A 21391-nucleotide genomic window follows, 5' to 3' on the forward strand; every position below is an offset into this window, starting at 1 on the left:
ACAGTTTCAACTAATATGGATTAGACAGTATCGTAAGTGGCTTCAGGCTTGTAAAAATTTTGCAAAAGGTGCCCTTGGTTCATGAGTCTTAGCAACTACTGATTGAGAGGTTAGAAGTAAAACTAGAGCTGTAAAAATACGAAACCTGAAGCTCGGATTGGATACTTATTTGGGGTCCTTAGCCTCAAAATATTCCCAACATACATACACACTCTAGTGCAGCCATTTCTTCAAAATAAGCACTTCCTATTGCATTTAAATATTTTTATCCTGTTCCTGGGATCTTTTGATGCATATAGAAACATAGGAAAGTACAGCTGGAAGGAATGTCAGGAGGTCATTTAGTTCAAGTCCCTGCTCAAGGCATGATCATCTTTGACTTGACCATCGAGGCTGTTTGTGTAATCTGCTTTAAATAATTCTAGGTTTTTCTGTCCTTCCTCAATTTGAAGATATACATGGTAATCTATATTCTGTCTGAAATTAAGCAGAAGGTAGGCCAGGTGGCTGGTTAGAGACTGAGGATAGAAATGGACGTTGTATTTATCCTGGAAGAAACTGTTTTATCCTGAGACAAGGTGCAGTCATTCAGACATGTGTGTTTATTGCAGAACAAACCCTAAAAAGGTTTATGGGATAAGAAGTGTGCTAACAGTTTATACTGGGATGTTATGAAGTTTGTCTGAATAGTTGTCCTAGGATTGCATCATTGAATCAGTGGCAGAAAAGTAGCAGTGCATTTGACTGCTCACTAAACCCTGACTGGAAGAGCAGTGTGTCTACATGCCAATACTGGGACGCTTCTCTGCTGGGACAGCTTGTCCTGGGACAAATGAAAACATCTGTTCCTAGCCTAACTGGTTCTGAGGCATGACCTTAGGTAGAAATGTACTTCATCAGATGTAATTTCAAGAGGAATGAGTCTTCCCTCATAAGTTATGTTTACCAGATTGAGTCATTTTTGTTGCTCTCTAATTTGCCCCTACTTTTCTTAAAGTGCAGAGCCAAAAACTGGACATGGTGCTTTAGATGAGGCCTATCAGTGCCAAATAGAACAGAAGAATCGTTTTCCTTGATTTGCAAGTGACATGCAGTACACCAGTGGCTGCTTTTGTGTCAAGAGCATATTGGCTTTTATTCAGTTTATGGTCCATTCTAACTCTTGCATATTTTTCTTCAGTACCACAGCCTAGCCAATCATTCCTCAGTCTGTATTTGTGCATCCAGTTGTTCTGTATCTAAGTACAGGACTTTAAACTTGCCATTACTGAATTTCATGTAGTTGATTTTTGAACCACTTCTCCAATTCATCAAGGTAATCTGAATCCTAGCCTTACCCACATCTCTGCCCATCTTGGTGTAAATTTATCAAATGTGCACTCATTCATATCCTCCAAATCTGTTAATGAACATATTAAACAGTATTGGACCCAAAATGGATGCCTGGGGAAACCAATACTGCATCTCATCCCAGCTGAATATCAAGCCATTGAAGACTACTCATTGAGCACATTGATCCAACTGCTTGTGTATCTGTGTTGCAGTACTTTCATCTAGTCTGTATTTCCTTAGTTTACTAATGGGATTGTCATGAGATACTGGTGTCAGAAACCTTGCTAAAATCAAGATATAGTATATCTGCTGCTTCCCCCCCATCCACAGAGCGTTTCACCTTGTCACAGAAGGAAATCAAGTTGGTTAGGCATGAATTGCTTTTGATGAATCCATGCTGACTGTTGGATCACCTTGTTTTCCTTCCATTGCTTGGAAGTTTCCTTACTAACCTTCTCCATCTTCTCTCTTGGTATTGAGATCAGACAGAGTGATCTATAATCCCTTGGACACTCCTTCCCTTGATTTAAAATGTAAAATGATTTCATAAAAATAATTTTTTTCTTACACAGATGACTGTAAAGAAAACACTGTCCAATTTCCGGAGGACCCACCATGACAATTGGCAGGAGCACAAACAGCAGTTCACTGATGACCAGCTGCTTGTCCTTACAGACCTCTTAGTATCACCCTGCTATTATGCATAAATAAGGTAAATGTGCATGTGTATTCGTTAAGTTGGGGAAACACTGCTGCCTTTTGTGAAATCTGCTGTAGCCATCTACTTGGACAGAGTGAAGGAAAAGGGCCTCAAGTCCAGAGGAGAGTGTTTTCTCCAAACTAACACTTTATCCAGCTCAGGGGAGCATCTCCTGTTGGCTAAGAACTGATAGTGATCGGCTGTGTGTTTGTTGTATATTCCCTTTTTTTAGACTACATTTTTTCTGGTCCCCCTTTGCTCCCACCCCTTTGCCAATTAGCTTCCCCTTGAGCATCTGTCACAGGACCCATCACTAAAGAAACATTGAAGTACTTCTCTCTACCTCACACTACCGTAAGAGCAAGTACAAGTCTTTGGCTTGTAGAACTTTGATTTCCTGTTTGCTGAAACTCTGTTAGTTTTGAAGGGAAATTATTATTTTTGTTTTTATTTTGTTCTACAGTATTAACTTCTTTGTAACTATTTCTGTTTCAGGTTTCATTTGGAAAATGAGGATGTAGAAACATTTCTGCAAAATAAAGGAAACTCAAAACTAATTTATCGTGTAGAGAACTTGGTTTTGGAACTATTTTTAAATGCAAATATTCAAGTCCTGAGCGGGCTCTATTCATCAAGAACTCCAACTCCACACGGAGCAGCTATGAGAGCCTTGCAGTCTTCCATAACTGCGTCTGTGGAGCCTGGTTCTGACATGTTACAAAGTTCCATGTCACTGGCCTGTGTTACAAAACTGCAGTTATTTCTCATGCACAGTGGCTTATGCCGGATGTCTCTTCTCTTATCTCATCTTTTCTCTTCCTCCACATCCCCAGCCATTTTTAAGCAGTAGATATGCAGAACACACAGGATTGTGTGAGTCGGAACCTTCTCAGTGAACCTCTCCAATTTTGGTTGATTTAACTTTTTATCTGATCGACCTGCAAGACCAGGAGCCAATTTTTTTCACAAAGGATTTATTTTTCACTGCGTGGGTTTGAGCACCCATTAGATGATGGCCCTGTATCATTTAATCCACCTCAGATCTGGATTACTTTTTATAATCTCTATATAAATGTAAATATCCATTCTGCTTTTTGCAGCCTAGATCGGCAGGGCAGGAAGCAGGAAAACTTACATGGCCTAGTTGAGTTTTAATAGAAGCTCAGCCAGGTGTAGAACACAAAACCATGACCATCTGCAGCTTTCTAAAGCAAGTGGAAAGGCTGGGAATCCTTTCAGATGAATAGAGCCCATAGATATGAAGTTCTTGTCTCCAAGCAATGTTTGAATTAATAGAATGAAGAATATATGCTTTGTGCATAAAAGCACTGAATGGCCGACTTTTTTTTTTTAAATACTCTCATTTACAAAGACTCTTAGTTGCTATTTGAACAAACATCCCTTGCATAAATGGGAGACTGCTAAGATAGTGGAAGTTCTATATATTTTTTTTTTTGCCTGCAACTTTGTTCAGAGACTGCTATCTATTGGCTATTTAATGACATGTTTAATATGTGTTACATAGATGTAAAAGACTGTATAAATTGTAGAGGCATTGCATTAATGAAACATTGTACAGTTTGCGACCTTTTACATAACACCATTGTGAGATTATTTTGTAAAGATTCACACTTAGATGTTAATACTATAGTGGTATTGGCTTTTGTATCAAATCAAATGCCATTAGTTTTTTTTAAATTATTTTCTTTAACAGAATATCTTTCCATGTCTAAAAGGCAGAGATTTTATTTTGTTTTGGGTTTTCATTGATCTCATTACTTATCTGATGCAGATTTTTAATGCAATGTTTGTGGCCATCTCTAAATGAAGACATCACATGTTTTGATGTGGTAAGTTTATAGAATGCAAGGTACTTCCTACATTGAAATAAATTCCCAAGTTGGTGTGTGTTTCATCTTTCATACAGCCAAACTGGAACACTATGATACAATTTGAATCATCTACCTGCTGAGTATGTGACTCAATCCAAACTTAAAAGCACAGCAGTGTTCCTAGTACAGTATTTAGTAAACGTCAGCACACAGATGTAACCACTGTATAGCGTAGTGCCAAAATTATTTCAATCGTGTACCTAGTTTAAAACCCAATAAATGGATTGTTTGTAACATCTGCATTTTTCATCTTTTCAAAAGTAGACATTCATTGTGTAAAGAACAGAATGTTAGATTTATCTGCTCTGATTTTTCTCTGGAGATTGTGCGTCAAATCTTCATACCTGCTTTTCCTGTGGTAAGAGTTTATGCATTATATAAACATAATAATATACTTGTGTTCCAAAGCCATTTTATATTATTGTATGTATAAATGTAGCCTTTTCACCAGCCACTGAAATAGTTTACCTCAGGACTAGACTATGACATCTGTTTTAACGTCACACAGCATGTGGATGAATAATGCTGCATTAATTTGAATTCAGGTTGTAATTTGAAGCAGGCACAGTTGGTGTTTACTAGGGCTGATCAAAATAGCACTGTTCCATTTTGACTAGAGTTTTGAGGTTTCAATGGAACAGCGTTTTGTTTCAAATGTCATTTAGAGTAGAAACAGCTGTTTTGTTTTGCTTCATTAAAACAATGAGGCTGTTTCAGCGCTGTTTCAACGTTTCGTCCATTCGCTATAATAGGGAAGCTCAAAACAGCCTTGCCAATCTGGCAGGCAGATTGGGACCCAACCCCAGGAGGGCTGCCAGGGCTGTGCCAGTCCCCTGGGGGTGACTGCCCCTGATCTGCCTGCCAGATGAGGGAGGGAAGCTGGTGCTGCCACCTGGGACTGGGGAAGGGAACTGAGCCCAATTGCTCATTCCCCTCCCCAGCATTAGATGGGGCTGGGACAAGGAACTGGGCTGAGTTGCCTTCCCCAGCCAGATTGCAGCACTGGAGTGGGGAAGTTGACCTCGGGCCAGCCAGGGCTCAGTTGCCTTCCCCTGTGCTGTGATTGACTTCCCACTCCAGTTGCAGGAGGTGGGGAGAGCCAGGGCTGCACTCCCCACCTGGCTAAGCCTGGAACTGCTGGGAGTGCAGTGCTGGTTCTCCCCTGTCTCCCACCACCTGGCTGCTGCCTGCTTCGAAACTCTAAACATTTTGACTAGCCTGATTTTGTTTTGAGGCTGTTCCAAAGCCCTTCGTTTTGTTTTGATTTCTCTGCTTTGAGCTCGAAACGAGTCAAAACTGTGTTGATACAAAACAGGCGGCAAAATTTCCGCAAGCCCTATTTACAGAAGTGAAAATGTCTCAAATACCGTGGTCCAATAGTATTATAACTGAAAGCCTTATGAAGATACTGGTTCAGTACCACCTTGAAGGGTCCTTCCCTATCTGTGCCACTCACTGATTCCCTAGAACTTTGAGCAACTGTTTCCCTCTTTGTTTCCCCCTTGAAGTGTTGTGAAGTCTGAACTTGCTTATGTTGTGAGATTTGGAATGTACCTCAGGCTTCAACAGTGGATACACTAAGAAAACATTTAAAATCAGAGCTTTGGATCTCTCAAGCACCATATAGAATAAAAGGTATTTTGTGATTCTTTGAGCCAAGGTCAGGGGAGGGTTGACCTCAGGCCAGCTTTATAAAGGTGAAAATTTACATTCTTAGCTGGCCAACTGCCGCTGGATTAAGGAATTGGAATAGAAATAGAACTGATAATATGTGAAGAAATGCAACCGCAAAGGATATACACTCATAGTATCTGGGGAACAAGCAGATACCGCTGATCAGGATGGACAATTTACAAAGCAACAGCAAATTACTTGACTTAAACAGTTGTCCTGGTAAAGCACAAAACCTATTAAAAGAGTAACTATTCCATGGGATAAAACATACCTGTAACTGATGCAAATTAATGTCCCTGAAGTCTTCAATATGCAGTTGTGGTTTTTTAATTCGATCTGTCCTTGTCTCGGATACCTTCTCAAAGCATTATGATGTAAGCCAACTTCTCATTTTTCTTGGAGAAAGCTTATTGTTCCAGGATCCTACAGATATACAAGTCACAGAATCATAAGGCTGGAAGGGACATCAGAGGATCATTGGGTCCATCCCCCTGTATGAGCAGGAAAGACATCTGGTATCAGATGACCCCAGCCAGGTGACCATCAAGTCTTCTCTTGAAGACCTCTAGGGTAGATGATTGCAGCACCTCTGTGGGGGGGAGCTTGTTTCATAGTCTGGACACCCTAGTTGTAAAGAAGTTTTTCCCAGTGTTCAGCCTGAAACTATCTGAGCCTTAAGGATTGTATGCTTAAGGATCAATGATTCTTCTCGTACTCCCTTAACCTGTGGTTCTTGGTCTCTCAGGGGATTCTCCACTAGTGACCTGAGCTTATTAAAATTTGTGTTTTTGAAGTCTGAGACTTTGAGCATGTTATCTGTCTATAGTCCCACTTCAAGTATCTGTAAAGTACCAAAGAGAATGCGGTAATACTGATGGATCTACACTTAAGTAGGACTTAAGTGGTTGGAGGATTCAACTTTCTGAAGTCATAGGCAAGAAGACAACCAGAGAGAAAGTGCCCTAACACTTCCTCAGCCCCTCTTCTCCTCTCCCCATGCTATGTATAAAGCTCATTCAAGTTAAGAAGGACAAGCCTGTCAGAGAGACATCAATGCAGCTTGACATGGGGTATGTGTGTGTAAGGCTGTGCTGCTCCTCTCTTGTCCCAGGTTTGGATCAATTGGGACCACTTCAAATGAGATGCGTGTTTAATAGCCCTAAAATGGGAAATGTTTTATGGAGTATCTTTTTGTTCACTGATGAATCTGCTCATCTTCGTGGCTTTCCTTAAGCATCCTATTGGAAGGCTACATAATTCACTAGCTGGCTTCAGTCATTTCTCACCATTTCTCTCAAGCCATAAAATATTTTAGATCCTAAACATTTCCCCTCTCTGAGATTATGTAGATTTTGTTTCTCTTCCTGCAACTATTGGCTACTTCAGTATTTCTACTGTAGTGCAATCCTAGCAGTACAGTAAAACTGATTTTTGAGGGAAACAGTAGGCATCCTTTCTTTCCTTGGTCTCTACGCTAGCTTGGGGAACAAAAAATGGGAGGGATGCGGGTGCTGTTCCAGTGTAATCACTTCCAGTGTGATCCATATTCCTCCATCAAGTCATAGATGCTAGGACTGGAAAGGATTGACCACAACAGATCATTGAGTCTGATCCCCTGCATGGGCAGGAAAGAGTGCTGGGGTCAGAAGACCCCAGCCAGATCCCTATCCAGCCTTCTCTTAAAGACCTCCAAGGAAGGGAAGAGCACCACCTCCCTTGGAAGCCCATTCCAAATTTTGGCCACCCTTACTGTGAAGAAGTTTTTCCTGATGTCTAGCCTAAATCTGCTCTCTTTCAGTTTGTGACCATTGTTCTTTGTTACCCCTGGTGAACAGAGCATTTCCGATCTCTTGCTGTCCCCTCCTAATGAATTTGTAGGCGGCTACAAGATCACATCTCAGCCTTCTCTTCCAGAGGCTGAAGAGGTCCAGGTCCCTTAATCTCTCCTCATAGGGCTTAGCCAGTAAACCCTTAACCATATGAGTGGCACTCCCCTGAACCTTCTCTATCCACATCCTTCTTAAAGTACAGTGCCCAAAACTGGATGCGGTATTCCAACTGTGGTCTGACCAGTATTGCGTAGAGGGGAAGTATCACCTCTTTGGTTCTATTTTTCATGCATCTGCTGATGCATGATTAAGTGCGGTTAGCTTTGCTGATGATTTTGTCACACTGACTTGTGTTCATTTTGGAGTCCACTATGACTCCAAGATCCCTTTCTGCTTCTGTGCTGGTGAGAGGGTCATTTCCTAGCCAGTAGGTGTGCTGGATATTTTTACACCCCAGGTGGAGCACTCTGCATTTGTCCTTGTACTGCATCCTGTTGTGTACTGCCCACTTTTCTAACCTGTCCAGGTCTGCCTGCAATCGTTCCCTACCGTCTGGTGTGTTCTTCACCCCACAATTTAGTATCATCTGCAGACTTGGACAGAGTACACTTCACACCCACATCCAAGTCACTGATGAAGATATTGAAGAGTACAGGTCCAAGGGCCGAGCCCTGCAGGACCCCACTACCCACCTCCTTGCATGTTGATATTGACCCATCTACTACCACCCTGGGTACGACCCCCACGCCAACTTGCCACCCACCAGACTGTATAAACATCTACATCACAGCCTTCTAATTTATGAGAATGGGATGAGATGCTGTATCAAAGGCCTTCCTAAAATCCAAGAAAACAGCATCCACCTCTACTCCTGCGTCTCAGCGTTTTGTGACCTGGTTATAAAACAAAACCAGATTAGTCAGGCATGATCTACCTGCTACAAATCCATGCTGGTTGCCCTGCTGCTGCATTTTTCCTGCTGGACTCACACAAATATGATCCTTAATCTTTTCAAAGACTTTTCCAAGGATGGAGGTGAGACTGACTGGCCTATAATTATTTGGATCCTCCTTGCTCCCCTTCTTGAAAATAGGGACCACACTGGCCCTTTTCCAGTCCTCCAGCACCTGACCCGAGCGCCACGAGTGCTCAACCAGCCATGCCAGTGGTCCTGCTATGACACTGGCCAATTCTTTCAGTATCATCTGGGCCTGCTGACTTGAACACATCCAGTGTATCCAAGTGACTGCACCAAGTCAGCATTGATAGTTGGTAGGCTGGTGTCCCTCCAATGCCCATCTAAGAACCCTTTAGAAGATTTATCTTCACCCTTGTTCAAGAACACTGAGGCAAAAAACTCTTTGAAGAACTCAGCCTTGTTCCACCTGTCTGTCACTAATTGCTCCTGCTTGTTCAGTAGGGGTCCTGTACTGCCGTGCCACCTTCCTTTTATTCCCTACATACAAAAAAACTTGGTTTTCTTTCATTTGTGTTGCCAGCTTCAGCTCTGTAGTTGCTTTGGCCTTTCTAACGGCCTCCCTGCAAGTGCTCACCAAGTAAGTATACTTCTCCTTGGTAGCTTCCCCCTGCTTCTACCGCCTATAAGCCCTCCTTTTTTGTCCTTAGGCTCCGCTGGATTTCTCTGTTTTTAGCCAAGGAAGTTTTTTGGCCCCTTTCTCCCCTTTCCCTCATTCTGGGATCATCTCCCTCTGTGCCCAAAGGAATGTTTCCTTTAGGAACAACCACCCTTCCTGGACTCGTATCCTGCAGTGCTTCATTGACTAAACTCCTGAGTGCACTAAAGTTAGCCTTCCTAAAGTAGAGCATTTCCACACTACTAGTTATCTTACCCACCCTATGCCTTATGGTGAATTCCACTGAATGGTGGTCACTGTCCCCAAGGTGACCATGCATCTGCAGCTCCCCTACCAGTTCATCCTCCGTAGCCAACGCCAAGTTCAGTAAGGCGTTCCCCCTAGTGGGACAAGTATACCTCATGCATTAGGTGAAGGCCCTGTACACAGGTTAAGAACCTATATGAATGGTTGGATTTGGCTGACTGCTCCTCCCAGCAGATGTCAGGGTTGTTTAGGTCCCCCATGACAACCATGTCCGTAGACCGTATGGTCTGAGAGCTGCCTCAAGAATTCCGAGTCTGGTGCTTCCTCTTCATGTGGTAGTCTTTAACAGACCCCCACCACCAAGTCCCTTTCCTCTCAAACTCCATGTATCCTAACCCACAATGCCTCAACTTTCTCCTCTTCTGATCCCATTTTGATTAGGGTAGATGTATAATGCTCCTTAACATAGAGAGTAACCTCCCCCACCCCCCTTTCCTCCCTATTCTGTTCCATCTGTACAACCTACAGCCCTCAATGCATACTGCCCAGTCATGGGGAAGGTCCCACCAGGTTTCTGTTAGCCCCACTAAATCAAAGTTATTGTCTGCAAGCAGGAGTGTGAGTTCTTCCCGCTTGTTCTGCATGCTCCTAATATTAGTATAAAGGCACTTGAGACCTCCAAATTGTGCCTTTGGTGCCCCCTCTCTTCTGATGCCCAATGGGCCCCTTAGTATTTACCTGGGATGTACTGTTGCATGTCTTGTAGTTTGTAGGTCCTAGATTCTCTCCATTTCCTGCTTCCCCATCCCCTTTGAGCCTACTTTAAAGTCCAACGTAGAAGATCAGCCAACCTGTAAGAAAAGAGACTCTTAACTTTTGCAATTACTTTCCCCACTGGAGCATGCTAACCAGAATAAGGAGAGGGCTGAGTTCCTTCCTTGGCAGGATACACAAGCTGCCACCACTGCTTCCTGCTTGCAGGCATGTCAGTTTCTGAAGAGAAGCTTTTTTTTCCCTCTTCAAAGTCTCTGTAGTCAAGGAGATGGAAACAAGAACTCTAAATGCTGTTTGGTAATCCCTCGACTACCAAACACATTTCCCTTCAACTATATTGCACTGGTTGTAAGGACCACCACAATTATGAAAAAGTCAAGTCAAGATTGTAGAAAATTGTTTTTGTGTTGGATGGATTCCGTGATGCTGTTAGCACCAGCCTCTACCTCTAGCCAATGCATTTTACATAGGATAATTACTTTGAAAACAGCTCCTCTGTGCCTCAGTCTCCCAATAGAATCCTGTTAGGAGAGGAGCTGCATCCAATGTTAGGAGAGGAGCTACATCCAATTCAAGACATTTAACTGCTCCAGTCAAACTTAAAGACTGCAAATCTTCAGGCAAGGGTAAGATTTAATCCTAGTAAAAGTATCAGAGAAGGGACTCCCTGTACTTTAGGGGGATGATCCAAGCCAAAGAGAACTAGTAGGAAGCCTGGGTCAGGGAGTGAGTCAACCCTTCCTTGAGTTTAACTATATTTGAAACCAATTCTGTTAAGTTCAGCTGCCAAATTCTATCAATTGCTGGCAGGTGAACAGGTTACTGTAGATAATATTTCTTTGCTACAGTTTCTCCAAGCCACCTGACAATATCAGCAAATCTATAATTCAGCTATTGATTCTTTTTTCATGCTCCTTTTTATAAAGCACAGTTACTGATTACTGCAAGTCCCAGATGAACTCTCTGATTGTAGTGCTGCCCACATAGGGTCCCAGTTTGTGTGAAGTGCTCACCATGTGTTCTTGATTCCCACTTTGGTGTTGCTTGAGCTGTTAAAATAATTTAGATCCTTTTTGTATTCCCTCCCCCCACCCCATTTTCTTTTTTCTTGTTCATTTTTTAAGTGGTGGGCTGCGATCATCTGCTTCAACTTTTTAAAACTGTTTCTAAGCAATTGTCCGGGATTTGCATTAATGAAGTGGCAAAACACACATGCTTCCATGTAAAAACTTTAATTTTGAAAAAATACAGAAGTTAACACTTTACTGCAGTGTATCTAGTTGTAGGACTGGACTGTGAATCAAAAAGATGCTCTGGAACCTTGTTCCTTAACCTTGTTCAGCAACCATTACAAGATCAAGGTGCTTATTTGAAAGCCATGTTTTTAGCCCAATTGTAAGGGCTAAAAACATGGCTGTGTTTCAAAAATTATTTTTTGGGTTGTTCCCCCCCCCCCCCCCGGGAAGATCTATGAATGTTATAAATAAGAGCTGATGTCTCTATGCCTTATGAAAGATGCTGTGAAAATCATTGCTTTTATGTTTCCTGTGTCAAAAACCTAGATTGACTTTGCTGTCAACAGCTCTCTTTTTAAAAGGTGGGAACTAGAGACAAATTTGGGTTTCTTATGTACAAATGGTTGTGTTTTGTTTCTTGTTCCCATGGAAATCCTTTTTGCCTCAATTCATCTCTTTGCTGCTTGAATACAAGATCTGAGTTCTAATGACCTTTTTATCTTGTTTGCCACATTCTGCAATATTTTTCAGAGCTAGGCAGAACCTATGTACAACACTCCTGTGTTCCGGCTTGTTTCGGTGATTCATATTGAAAGGACTAATTGGAGAAGGATCCTTCTACCAAATATTTTTAAAGGCTGCCACTTATGCTAGAAGCATAACTTGTGTAGCATCTAAAGAGGAAGTGTTCTACATTTGAGCGGTTGCAGCATTAAAGAAAATCTCTTCTTTTCTGCAGCCTTTTGTTTGATTTTTAAACCATTTTAATTGATTACCTTCAGAAAAAAATTGTGTGCATAAACTCATTTTCCTTTTGAAAATCTATCAGTAGTAGCTCTGTGGATAACGGTTAACTTTTCCTTTCACTTAATGGGTGGAATTCTGGCTCTATTGTCTGAAGGTAATGACTGCTTTACCACTGCAGAGCCAGGATTTCTCTGAAGGAATACACGTGAATTTAGAAGAATTCAAATGAATCATGATTTAAGAGGATGAATATGGGAATCATCAACACAACAAAGATGGGCATGCTGAGAAAAACATAACATGAAACAAAAAGAGAACAGGTGCTCTGGGTTTCTTTTTTGGCCCTTCTTCACATTTAGATGAACAGCTGGGGGGGGGGGGAAAAAAAGTCACAAAACATGGTAGAAGCATCCTGGCCAGGAGTCTATAGTTCCATTAATAGGGTGATGCCAGCATCCAACTGGCGGCACAGCTTGGGGAAGAAGTGCGCAGCCCATATTGGCAAAAAAATAGGCTAGGGGCTATTTAGAAAAACTGGTGTGTACAAGTCCATAGAGTCTGAGGGTGCTAAGGAAGTGCAGTGTGATTGCAGAGCTGCTAGGCATTATCTTTGAAAACTTTTGGTGACTGGGGGAAGGGCAAGTATAGTGGCCATCTTTAAGAAAGGGAAGGAGGATCTGGGGAACTATAAACAAGTCAGCCTCACCTCAGTCCCCAGAAAAATCATGGAGCAGGTCCCTAAGGAATCCATTTCTAAGCACTTGGAAGAGAAGGTAATCAGGAACAGTCAGCATGGATTCACCAAGGGCAAGTCATGCTTGCCCAATTTGATTGCCTTCTATGATGAGATGACTGGCTCTGTAGATGCAGGGAGAGCAGTGGATGTGATATACCTTGACTTCAGCAAGGCTTTTGATATGGTCCCCTACAATATTCCTTAGTAAGAAGGCTAAGGAAATACAACTTGGATTAAATGGACTGTAAGGTGGATAGAAAACTAGGTTATGGGGTTCAAAGGCCGTAATCAATGACTCAATGTCTAGGTGGCAACTGGTATCGAGTGATGTGCCCTAGGGGCTAGTTCTGGAGCTGGTTTTGTTCAATATCTTTATCAATGACCTGGAGGGATGGGGTGGAGTGCACCCTCAGGAAGGTTGCAGGTGATGCTAAACTGAGGGGAGTAGTAGATATGCTGGAGGATAGGACTAGGATTCAGAAAGACTTAAACTAGAGGTTTGGACCAAAAGAAGTTTTCTGAGGTTCAGTAAGGACAAGTGCAAAGTCTTGCACTTGGGACTGAACAGTCCTATGTGCTGGTACAGGCTGGAGACCTACTGGCCAGTCCCATGTGCTGGTACAGGCTGGAGACCTACTGGCTAAGCAACAGATTTGCAGAAAAGGACCTGGGGATTACAGTGGGAAATAAGCTGAACATGAAACAATAGTGGGCCCTTCCTGCAAAGGCATACTGGCCTATATTAGTAGGAGTTTTGCCCACAGATTAAGGAACATGATTGTTCCCCTCTATTTGGCATTTATGAGGCCACATCTGGAGTACTGTGTCCAGTTTTGGGACCCTGCACTATTGAAAGGATGTGGACAAATTGGAGAGCAGCAGAGGGCAACAAAAATGGTTAGAGTGCTGGGGCACATGACTTATAAAAGCTGAGGGAACAGGGTTAATTTAGTCTGTAGAAGAGAAGGGGGGATTTAATAACAACTTTCAACTACCTGAAGGGTGGTTTTAAAGAAGATGGAGCTAGACCAGGGGTGGGGAATTATTTTGGGCAGGGCGCTGCTTACTGAGTTTTGGCAAGCCATTGAGGGCTGCATGACAGGCAGCCGGGGGCAGATGAATATTCATTTTCTAAATTTTTTAGGGGCCCCGTGGGCCAAATAGAATGGCCTGGCAGGCTGCATCTGGCCCACAGGCCACATCTTGCCCATTCCTGAACTAGACTGTTCTCGGTGGCAGATGACAGGACAAGGAGCAATGGTGTCAAGTTATAGCAAGGGGAGTGTGGATTAGGTATGATTAAATATGAGGAAGAACTTTCTCACAAGGAGAGTAATAACGCCTACTAAACCAGATAGGGCAACTGATGCCCAGGAAAAAGTCAACTTGTTAAATGGGTACTTAGCATCAGTTTTTCACCAGTCCCAAGGGGCACCCCTGCCCATTACGGGATGGGAAGGCCTGGGTGAGGGAGATTCCTTACCTTCCATCAGTGCTGACCTTGTGAAGGAACACCGTGAGATGCTGGACACCTTCAAGTCAGCTGGCCCTGACAGTTTAAACCACAAGGTACTCGGGGAGCTGGCAAGCATCATAGCTCAGCCCATGGCACAGATCTTCAAGAACTCCTGGCGCTCTGGTGAAGTGCCCAAAGATTAGAAGAAAGCCAATGTGGTGTATATCTTCAAGAAAGGGAGGAAAGTGGATCCGGCAAACTGCAGGCCCATCAGCCTGATCTCTATCCCAGGGAAGGTCTTAGAAAAGATTATCAAAGAGGCCATTCTTAACAGGCTCGCCAGTGGCAACATCCTGAGGGATAGTCAGCATGGGTTTGTTGCAGGTAGGTCTTGCTTGACCAATCTTATTTCCTTTTACAACCAGGTGACCTATTACCTGGACAAGGGAGAGGAGATTGATGTCATATATCTTGACTTTAAAAAAGCCTTCAATCTGGTATCCCACAATCACCTCTTAGGAAAACTGGCCAATAGCGGCCCCAGCTTCACCACGATCCGCTGGCTGGGGAATAGGCTCCGTGGTCAGACCCAGAGGGTGGTGGCTGACAGAAGTCAATTGTCGAGGGACCCTGTTGGTCACAGCACACCACAAGGCTCTGTCCTTGGGCCTATGCTATTCAATATCTTCATTAATGATGTGGACATTGGTGTCAAGAAGCAGAAATGGGCGGACGAGAACCTGATGGTGTTTAACAACAAAAAATGCAAGGTTCTCCACCTTGGGAAGAAAAACCTGCAGCATGCTTATAGTCTTGGCAGTGCTACGGTGGCTAGCAGTACTGACAAAAGGGACTTGGGGGTCATGATTGACCACAAGATGAACATGAGCTTTCAATGTGATGCTGCTGCTAGTAAAGCAAGCAAAACGCTGGCTTGCATCCACAGGTACTTCTCAAGCAAATCCCAGGATGTCACTCTCCCCTTGTACTCGGCCTTGGTGAGGCCGCAGCTGGAGTACTGCATCCAGTTTTGGACTCCGCAATTCAAAAAGGATGTTGAAAAGCTTGAGAGAGTCCAAAAGAGAGCCACATGTATGATCAGAGGTCAGGAAAACAGACTTTATGATGAGAGGCTGAGAAGTATAAGACTCTTCAGCCTGGAAAAGCGCAGGCTCAGGGGTGATCTGGTGGCCACCTACAAGTTTATCAAGGGTACTCACTGGGATCTGAGGGAATGTTTGTTCACCAGAGTGCCCCAAGGGATGGCAAGGTCAAATGGTCACAAACTCCTCCATGACTGTTTCAGCTTGGACATAAGGAAGAACTTCTTTACTGTCTGAGCCCCCAAGGTTTGGAATAGACTGCCGCCGGACTGCTGTGGTTCAAGAAGCTTCTTTGAACACCTTCAGGAGACATTTTGGATGTTTATCTTGCTGGGATCCTATGACCCCTGCTGACTTTCTGCCCTTGGGGCTGGACTTGAAGATCTTCCAAGGTCCCTTCCAGCTCTAATGTCTATGAAAATACTGTAACAGGTTGCCCAGAAAGGTAATCTTGGGAGGTTTTAAGATCCAGCTGGACAAAGCCTTGACTGGGATGATCCTGAGGTCCCTTCCAACCCTAATTTTCTATTACTCTAATTAGTCTTAAAAGGTGACTAGCTGGAAGAGTATTTAGCATAAAGTCTCAGGTTGCGGTACTGAGTTGTAAGTTTATTAAATTAAAATACTGCCATATTTTTGGTTTGATTTAAAGAAACATTTTAAAATAAGCATCACAGAAGGACTCCAGCTATCCTTTATGGCCCTCTGGTTGCATTTTCAATGCAGTAGTGTGCTTTTAAGCATCTGTTGAGGTTTTTGCCGGAATAGATAAACTTTGCATAAAACCATACTGTACTAGGAATCTTTGTGCAGTAATTTCCTGGCACTTGTATCCCTTCCTAGACAGGCTTTTGTTTCACATGCTGGTGCATTTTTTTGGTTACCTAAGATATTTGGTGCTTCAGTTTCTGTGCTGAATTTTAAATTTCTGAGAGAAGGGAGATTGAAAAGCAGATCTTTAGAGAAGAGATACAGAGCATTTCCTGAACATCAATCCTATTTACATTTCCCAAATTGGCATCCAGAAGCACAAGTCCTTTTGAAAATGTGGATCACTTACTTGTGATTGGCAAGTAAATCCATCTAATTGCATTAGTAGTAAATTATAGTAGGAGTTACAACTCCTATTGACAACATAGGAGTCCTCATCATAGACCAAGACTCCACTGTGTTAGGTACTGTATAAATATGGAACCAAAGGGTATTCTTGCCCCAAACAGCTTAAGATGTATGTATAGGATGGGATAACTGATGGGTCCAAACATGAAGGAAATACTGCATTCAGTATTGGGAGGGACATTAATTATCCATGATGCTATACATAGGAGTTTTGTTTAACCTTCCCTGGCTGTAAACTGTCTTTCATGGTGTGGTAGGAAGTTTAATGTATTCCTGCTAATAAAACTTTTTGAAATTGGCACTGACTCAGCTAAGATGTACAGTGTGTTCACTTCAGGCCCCAGACAGGTAGGTGACTAGGAAAAGAGAATGCTTTCAGCTACTGCAATCAGTGTTTTGGGACAAGTTAACAATTTGTCTCCCTCCTTATAAAGTGTTGCCAATATTGGTACATAACACAAACTAGTTTCAAATCTAAACAGAAGCAAGTCAGTTCTAAACAGCAGACAGAATGGAATTCACTACATCGGAAATCATGAGATGTTTGAGTGACTGTGATCTGGAGTTGATGGATAAGCAGCTCTTCTAGAATAGCTGCTTGCAAATAGGTGGTGTTCCAACAGGTACTCCCTGTTTGCTTATAACAAATAGCTACTCTGGGATAGTTCTGGGTAGGCAGCCTTTATGTCAGTGTCGTTTTACCCCTGACTTTCCCTGGGGTAATTCTACACTGGATCCAAGTAAGTTGCATCAGCACAGTGCTGTGTGTCATATGTGCATTCCTTGGTTGTGCCAGTGCAAGGACTGATTACACAGATGTGTCATGAAGCACAAGCCCTGTTGTCTTTCAAAAGCCATTGGCACTTCCTCAAAGCAACAAGATGGGTGGACCTGTGGAGATGAAAGCATTTAAAATGTACTCACCCTTCCAAACTGTTTGGTAAGGATGGTGAAAGCAATTGAGAGATGTGATTGTCCTAGTAATGCTTGGGCCAAGTGTGAAGTTCTGTTGGAACTAGCATGTATAGTGTCAGTTGGCAATAGAGTGCACCATGGGAGCTGGTACTTTGGGGACACATCTCCAGAAGATTTGGATGGAGTGTCTGCAGAGCCACCCTGGGGACCTAGAAACAGGAAGGAGTATTTCTGCCTTTATTATTCTGGGAGGGTATTTCTAGCTCTTTTCTTCACAGGGGCTTTGAAAATGTCATTGGATGGAAATTGGTAATTAGGTTTGAAAAGAACAAGCAGCTAGGCTCCCTTTCTTCAGGAAGTAGAAGCTGCAGTCCACCCTGCAAAACCAAGCTTAAGTCTGGGGATTGCTGCTTCTCTTTCCCCAAATCCCAGGGTCATCTGTGAGTAACTTAGAGAACAGGAGTCAGTTGTGCATGGAGCATGTTCTGGGTAATTAGTTTCATAGACTTACCAAACAGTTGCTAATGAAGGATATGTGACCATATGGAACATTACTAACTTGGATGTTCATGTGACCATACCCCAAAAAACGACCTAGAGGGCAGTGCTTCTCAATCTTTTTGGGTTTGGCACTCCTCACTGGACTTGGCACCCCTTCCCTCCATAACTTTAGTGAATTCAGTGGCACCCAGTTTTTTAAAAACTACAGTGCTTGCTTCCTTGCAGAGGATTGTGGCAGTGGGGTTGGGGAACTATCCAGGCAGGGACAAGTCTGAGCTTGCACTTACCTGCTAAGTTTATCTGTTTATGTCCTCTCACCTTACTGCACTTTTCAAAAGATCTGGGGCACCCTGGTTGAGAATCACTGCTCTAGGGCATTAATATAGGAAACAGCACACCTCACATAATTCTGGCTTCAAACTCTGCTATTCATTTAGTACCTTTTAAGTATGGGATTATGGGAGCTTGCAGTGGGGGGAGATGACTTCTAATTACTAGCCCATTTCCTTTCCATCTAGCACTGCTTAATGCACTTTTAGGCATTCACATTAGTGTGAATAAAGACTTGCTGCTACCAGATGTCTTGTTTACACAGGCTAACTCGCATGATGCCATCCATGCTTATAGTACAGATAGTGTTCCACATTTTCAGTTTTTACTGAATTTTACCGGTAAATTATAGGCTTTTTTTTAATTGCAGTTATTCAGTTTTTACTGATTGATACCCGTTTCTCAGTGTAAATCAGTAAAAGCCGATGGAGGGGGGGAGTGGTAGTGGCAGCTGCACATGGAGCAGGGGCTGAGAGGAGTGACGGTGGCCGCGCAGAGGCCGAGGGAGGGTGGCTGGAGCTCCCTGAGGGCGTAGGGCTCCCTGCTGGGTGGGGGTACGGGAATCGCTTTCGGGGAGGGTGGGTCCTAGCTGCAGCGAGCGGCTCCGGCCCTGCCGTGGGAGGTACGAGCCCCGTGGCAGGCAGCAGGCAGGAGAGCATGGCTCCACTCCCTCCGGCTCATGCTGCACCCGGCTGCTCCGCACGGGGCAGGGAGCTCACGGCTCTGACCCCTGGCGGGGTGGGAGGGACTGGTGCTGGGGTTGGGTACCCCGCATGTCCAGCCGTGCGCCGCTCCCCACTTCCCCCAAGTGCCAGGACAGCCTGGGAGCAAGCTGCTGCAGCAGGGTGGCTGCTCCCAGGGCTGCAGCAGGGAGCGAAGCGGGGAGTGCTGGCAGTAGGTGTGAGGCTTGCTTCTACATGCTCCCCGGGAGGGCTGCACCAGACTCTTCCCTGGGGGTGGGGAGGGCATGTGCCCCCGGATCTGCTTGTGGGATGAGAGCAGGCTATCACTGCTGGCTGGGGCCGGCAGCAGCACCGGGCTCTTGGTGCTCGGGGCGGGTGACAGCTTACTCGCGTCCCGCGCACAGATCCGGGGGCACGTGCCCCCTGGGAAGAGCCCGGCGCAGCTCCCCAGCCTGTAGCCCTCCCGCGTGGCATGTCGCAGCAAGACCTGGGTCCCCCGCCCCGCCCCGCGCACCCACTCGCAGCTCGCCCCGCTTTGCTCCCTGCCGCGCCGCTCCTTCCCTAGCCTTACTCCAGTCCCTCCCTCCCTCAGCGCCGTGGATCCGTATTATTTTCCTTGGTTTAAACCGATTTTTCTTTTCTTTTCTTCCTCTTATCCTGATTTCAACCTGTTTTTTTTATATTTGGAAGATGAACCCTGAAAAATTCCTGGACTTGTTTTTTTAAATAAAAATTGCTACCCCATACTTAGTATTCTATATTATCAAAGGCACTAATGATAGACTTCAGGTATTTTTGTGGGTACAGTGAATCAAGTGATCTCCATAAGTAGGGGGAAGCAGATCAAAATGTTATTTTGACTTGGAAAGTAAATATATGCTATAGACAAGGACAACAGCAAAGCAATACTTGAGCTAGGAGTGAAAGAATAAACGAAAGCAAATGCTCCTGCAACACCAAATGAGCCGCGTTTGACTGAAGCACTAACCTAGAGCAGAATTAGTGCCTGCTTTGCACTCATTACCTTTAAGTACTGAAAGGTATCTCATGCGTGGGAGTAAAAGCCTGAAGCCTTTTAACAGCTTGGAAGTCAAATCGATGCCTTTTCCATGGCTGGCTCGCAGTACTGACTCCTGTGCCTTGCTTGGCCTCTATAAATTGAGGAGAGAGGGGAGTAATGTTTACAAAGAGAGCAGAAATGTATAAAGATGGATGTAATATCTATTCCATTATGAAAAATAGTTCCTTGAGGAAGGATCTGAGGAAATAAAAAGGGAAAGAGAGTGGAGCCAGGTGTGCTCAGTTATTTTTACTTGGGCTGGTTTAAAATTGAGAAGGGTGGGGGTTTTTTGCCTAATACTGAGCTTCTCCTACTTACCTTTATGAGTTGATGCATGCCCCTCCCGCACACTCAGGTGATGCAGCTGTGTGCTGATCGTGCTCCTAAGCATGGCTGCGAAAGGAAAGAGTGTTTAGACAGAGACTCTGCATATTCATACTCTCCTGCACCACTTCCAGCACTTAGAGGCCTAGGAATTTGAAATATGCTCCCATAGCTACCAGGTTTAATACTCCTGCAAGTTCCACTCTCTGCAACTTGGTCCAATCCTCTTTGAACCTGGTTAATTATCAGTCTGTTTAACCTCCTTGGAGCAGCGAGTCCCATGAGCTAATTACAGGCAGGGAAAAAAGCCTTTGGCTCGTTTAAATCTGCCTCCCAATACTTTCACTCCGTGTCCTCTCCTGGCTCTAGCCTTGTGTGAGAGAGTAATCGTGACCTGCAGTCACATATGAACTTTATTCCCGCCTTGGGGGTGGCACTTTCCACGTTGGTGCCCTCAGTTCCCAACCTTATCCCCATCTTTATTGAACGCTGCAATGAAATATTTAATCATGTTTTGGGGCCATACATAGACTAGCTTATATTTTTATCATCTTCTCTCCACGTGGCACCGCTACTTCTTTCCGTGGCCTCCTGCCTGGTTGAGGGAACTTTCGCTCCCTCAGTTGGGCACGTCTGACCCGCCCCCCGCGCGGCTACGGGGCAGCTCGCTTTACCTCCCCGGTCCTTTCTGCATCCCCTGCAAGCTCTCTGCTTACTCCCAAGGGGGTGGCTATTGTGCCGGCTGCACTGGCAGCTCCGGCCCTGCCGGGTTTTCCCCCTTATGGGAAACCCACGCTCCATTTGACTTCATGAAACACCGTCCCTCCCTCTGCGGGCAAGTCCGAGAGGGACAAGGAGGCCACCGTTGGTGGGAGGAGGGTCTGACTGGGTCCCAACAAGATGGGGCTTGTGCTCAGCAGGGGACAGCTCCCAGCTTCAGGCACCCAGAGCCCCGCTCTGTGGGGCAGGGCCATGGAGGTGGGCACTTAGGGGGTGAGTTACTGGGGCGGGTCACAGGTGGGTTACTGGGGTGTCGCCGGAGGATGAGATACTGAGGGGTGGGCACAGAGAGGTGGATTACTGGGAGGATCATGGAGGGGGGTGACAATGGGGGTGGGCAGTAAGGTGGGTCACTGGGGG

The 21391-nt window shown here is 44.4% G+C and overlaps 1 protein-coding gene across 1 annotated transcript in view; it reads left to right on the forward strand.

The window, feature by feature from the left end:
- Window positions 1–4162, forward strand: part of PSME4 (proteasome activator subunit 4) — a 115564-nt gene extending 111402 nt beyond the window's left edge. The window contains exons 46-47 of the mRNA XM_019549302.1: window positions 1905–2044; window positions 2528–4162. Of these exons, the coding sequence (XP_019404847.1) occupies window positions 1905–2039 (135 nt within the window). The 3' untranslated portion in view covers window positions 2040–2044; window positions 2528–4162. The remainder of the gene's footprint in view (window positions 1–1904; window positions 2045–2527) is intronic.
- Window positions 4163–21391: the final 17229 nt, after the last annotated feature.

The sequence above is a fragment of the Crocodylus porosus genome, unplaced genomic scaffold (assembly GCF_001723895.1).
Source record: "Crocodylus porosus isolate Cpor-Errol unplaced genomic scaffold, CroPor_comp1, whole genome shotgun sequence".
Lineage (NCBI taxonomy): Eukaryota > Metazoa > Chordata > Crocodylia > Crocodylidae > Crocodylus > Crocodylus porosus.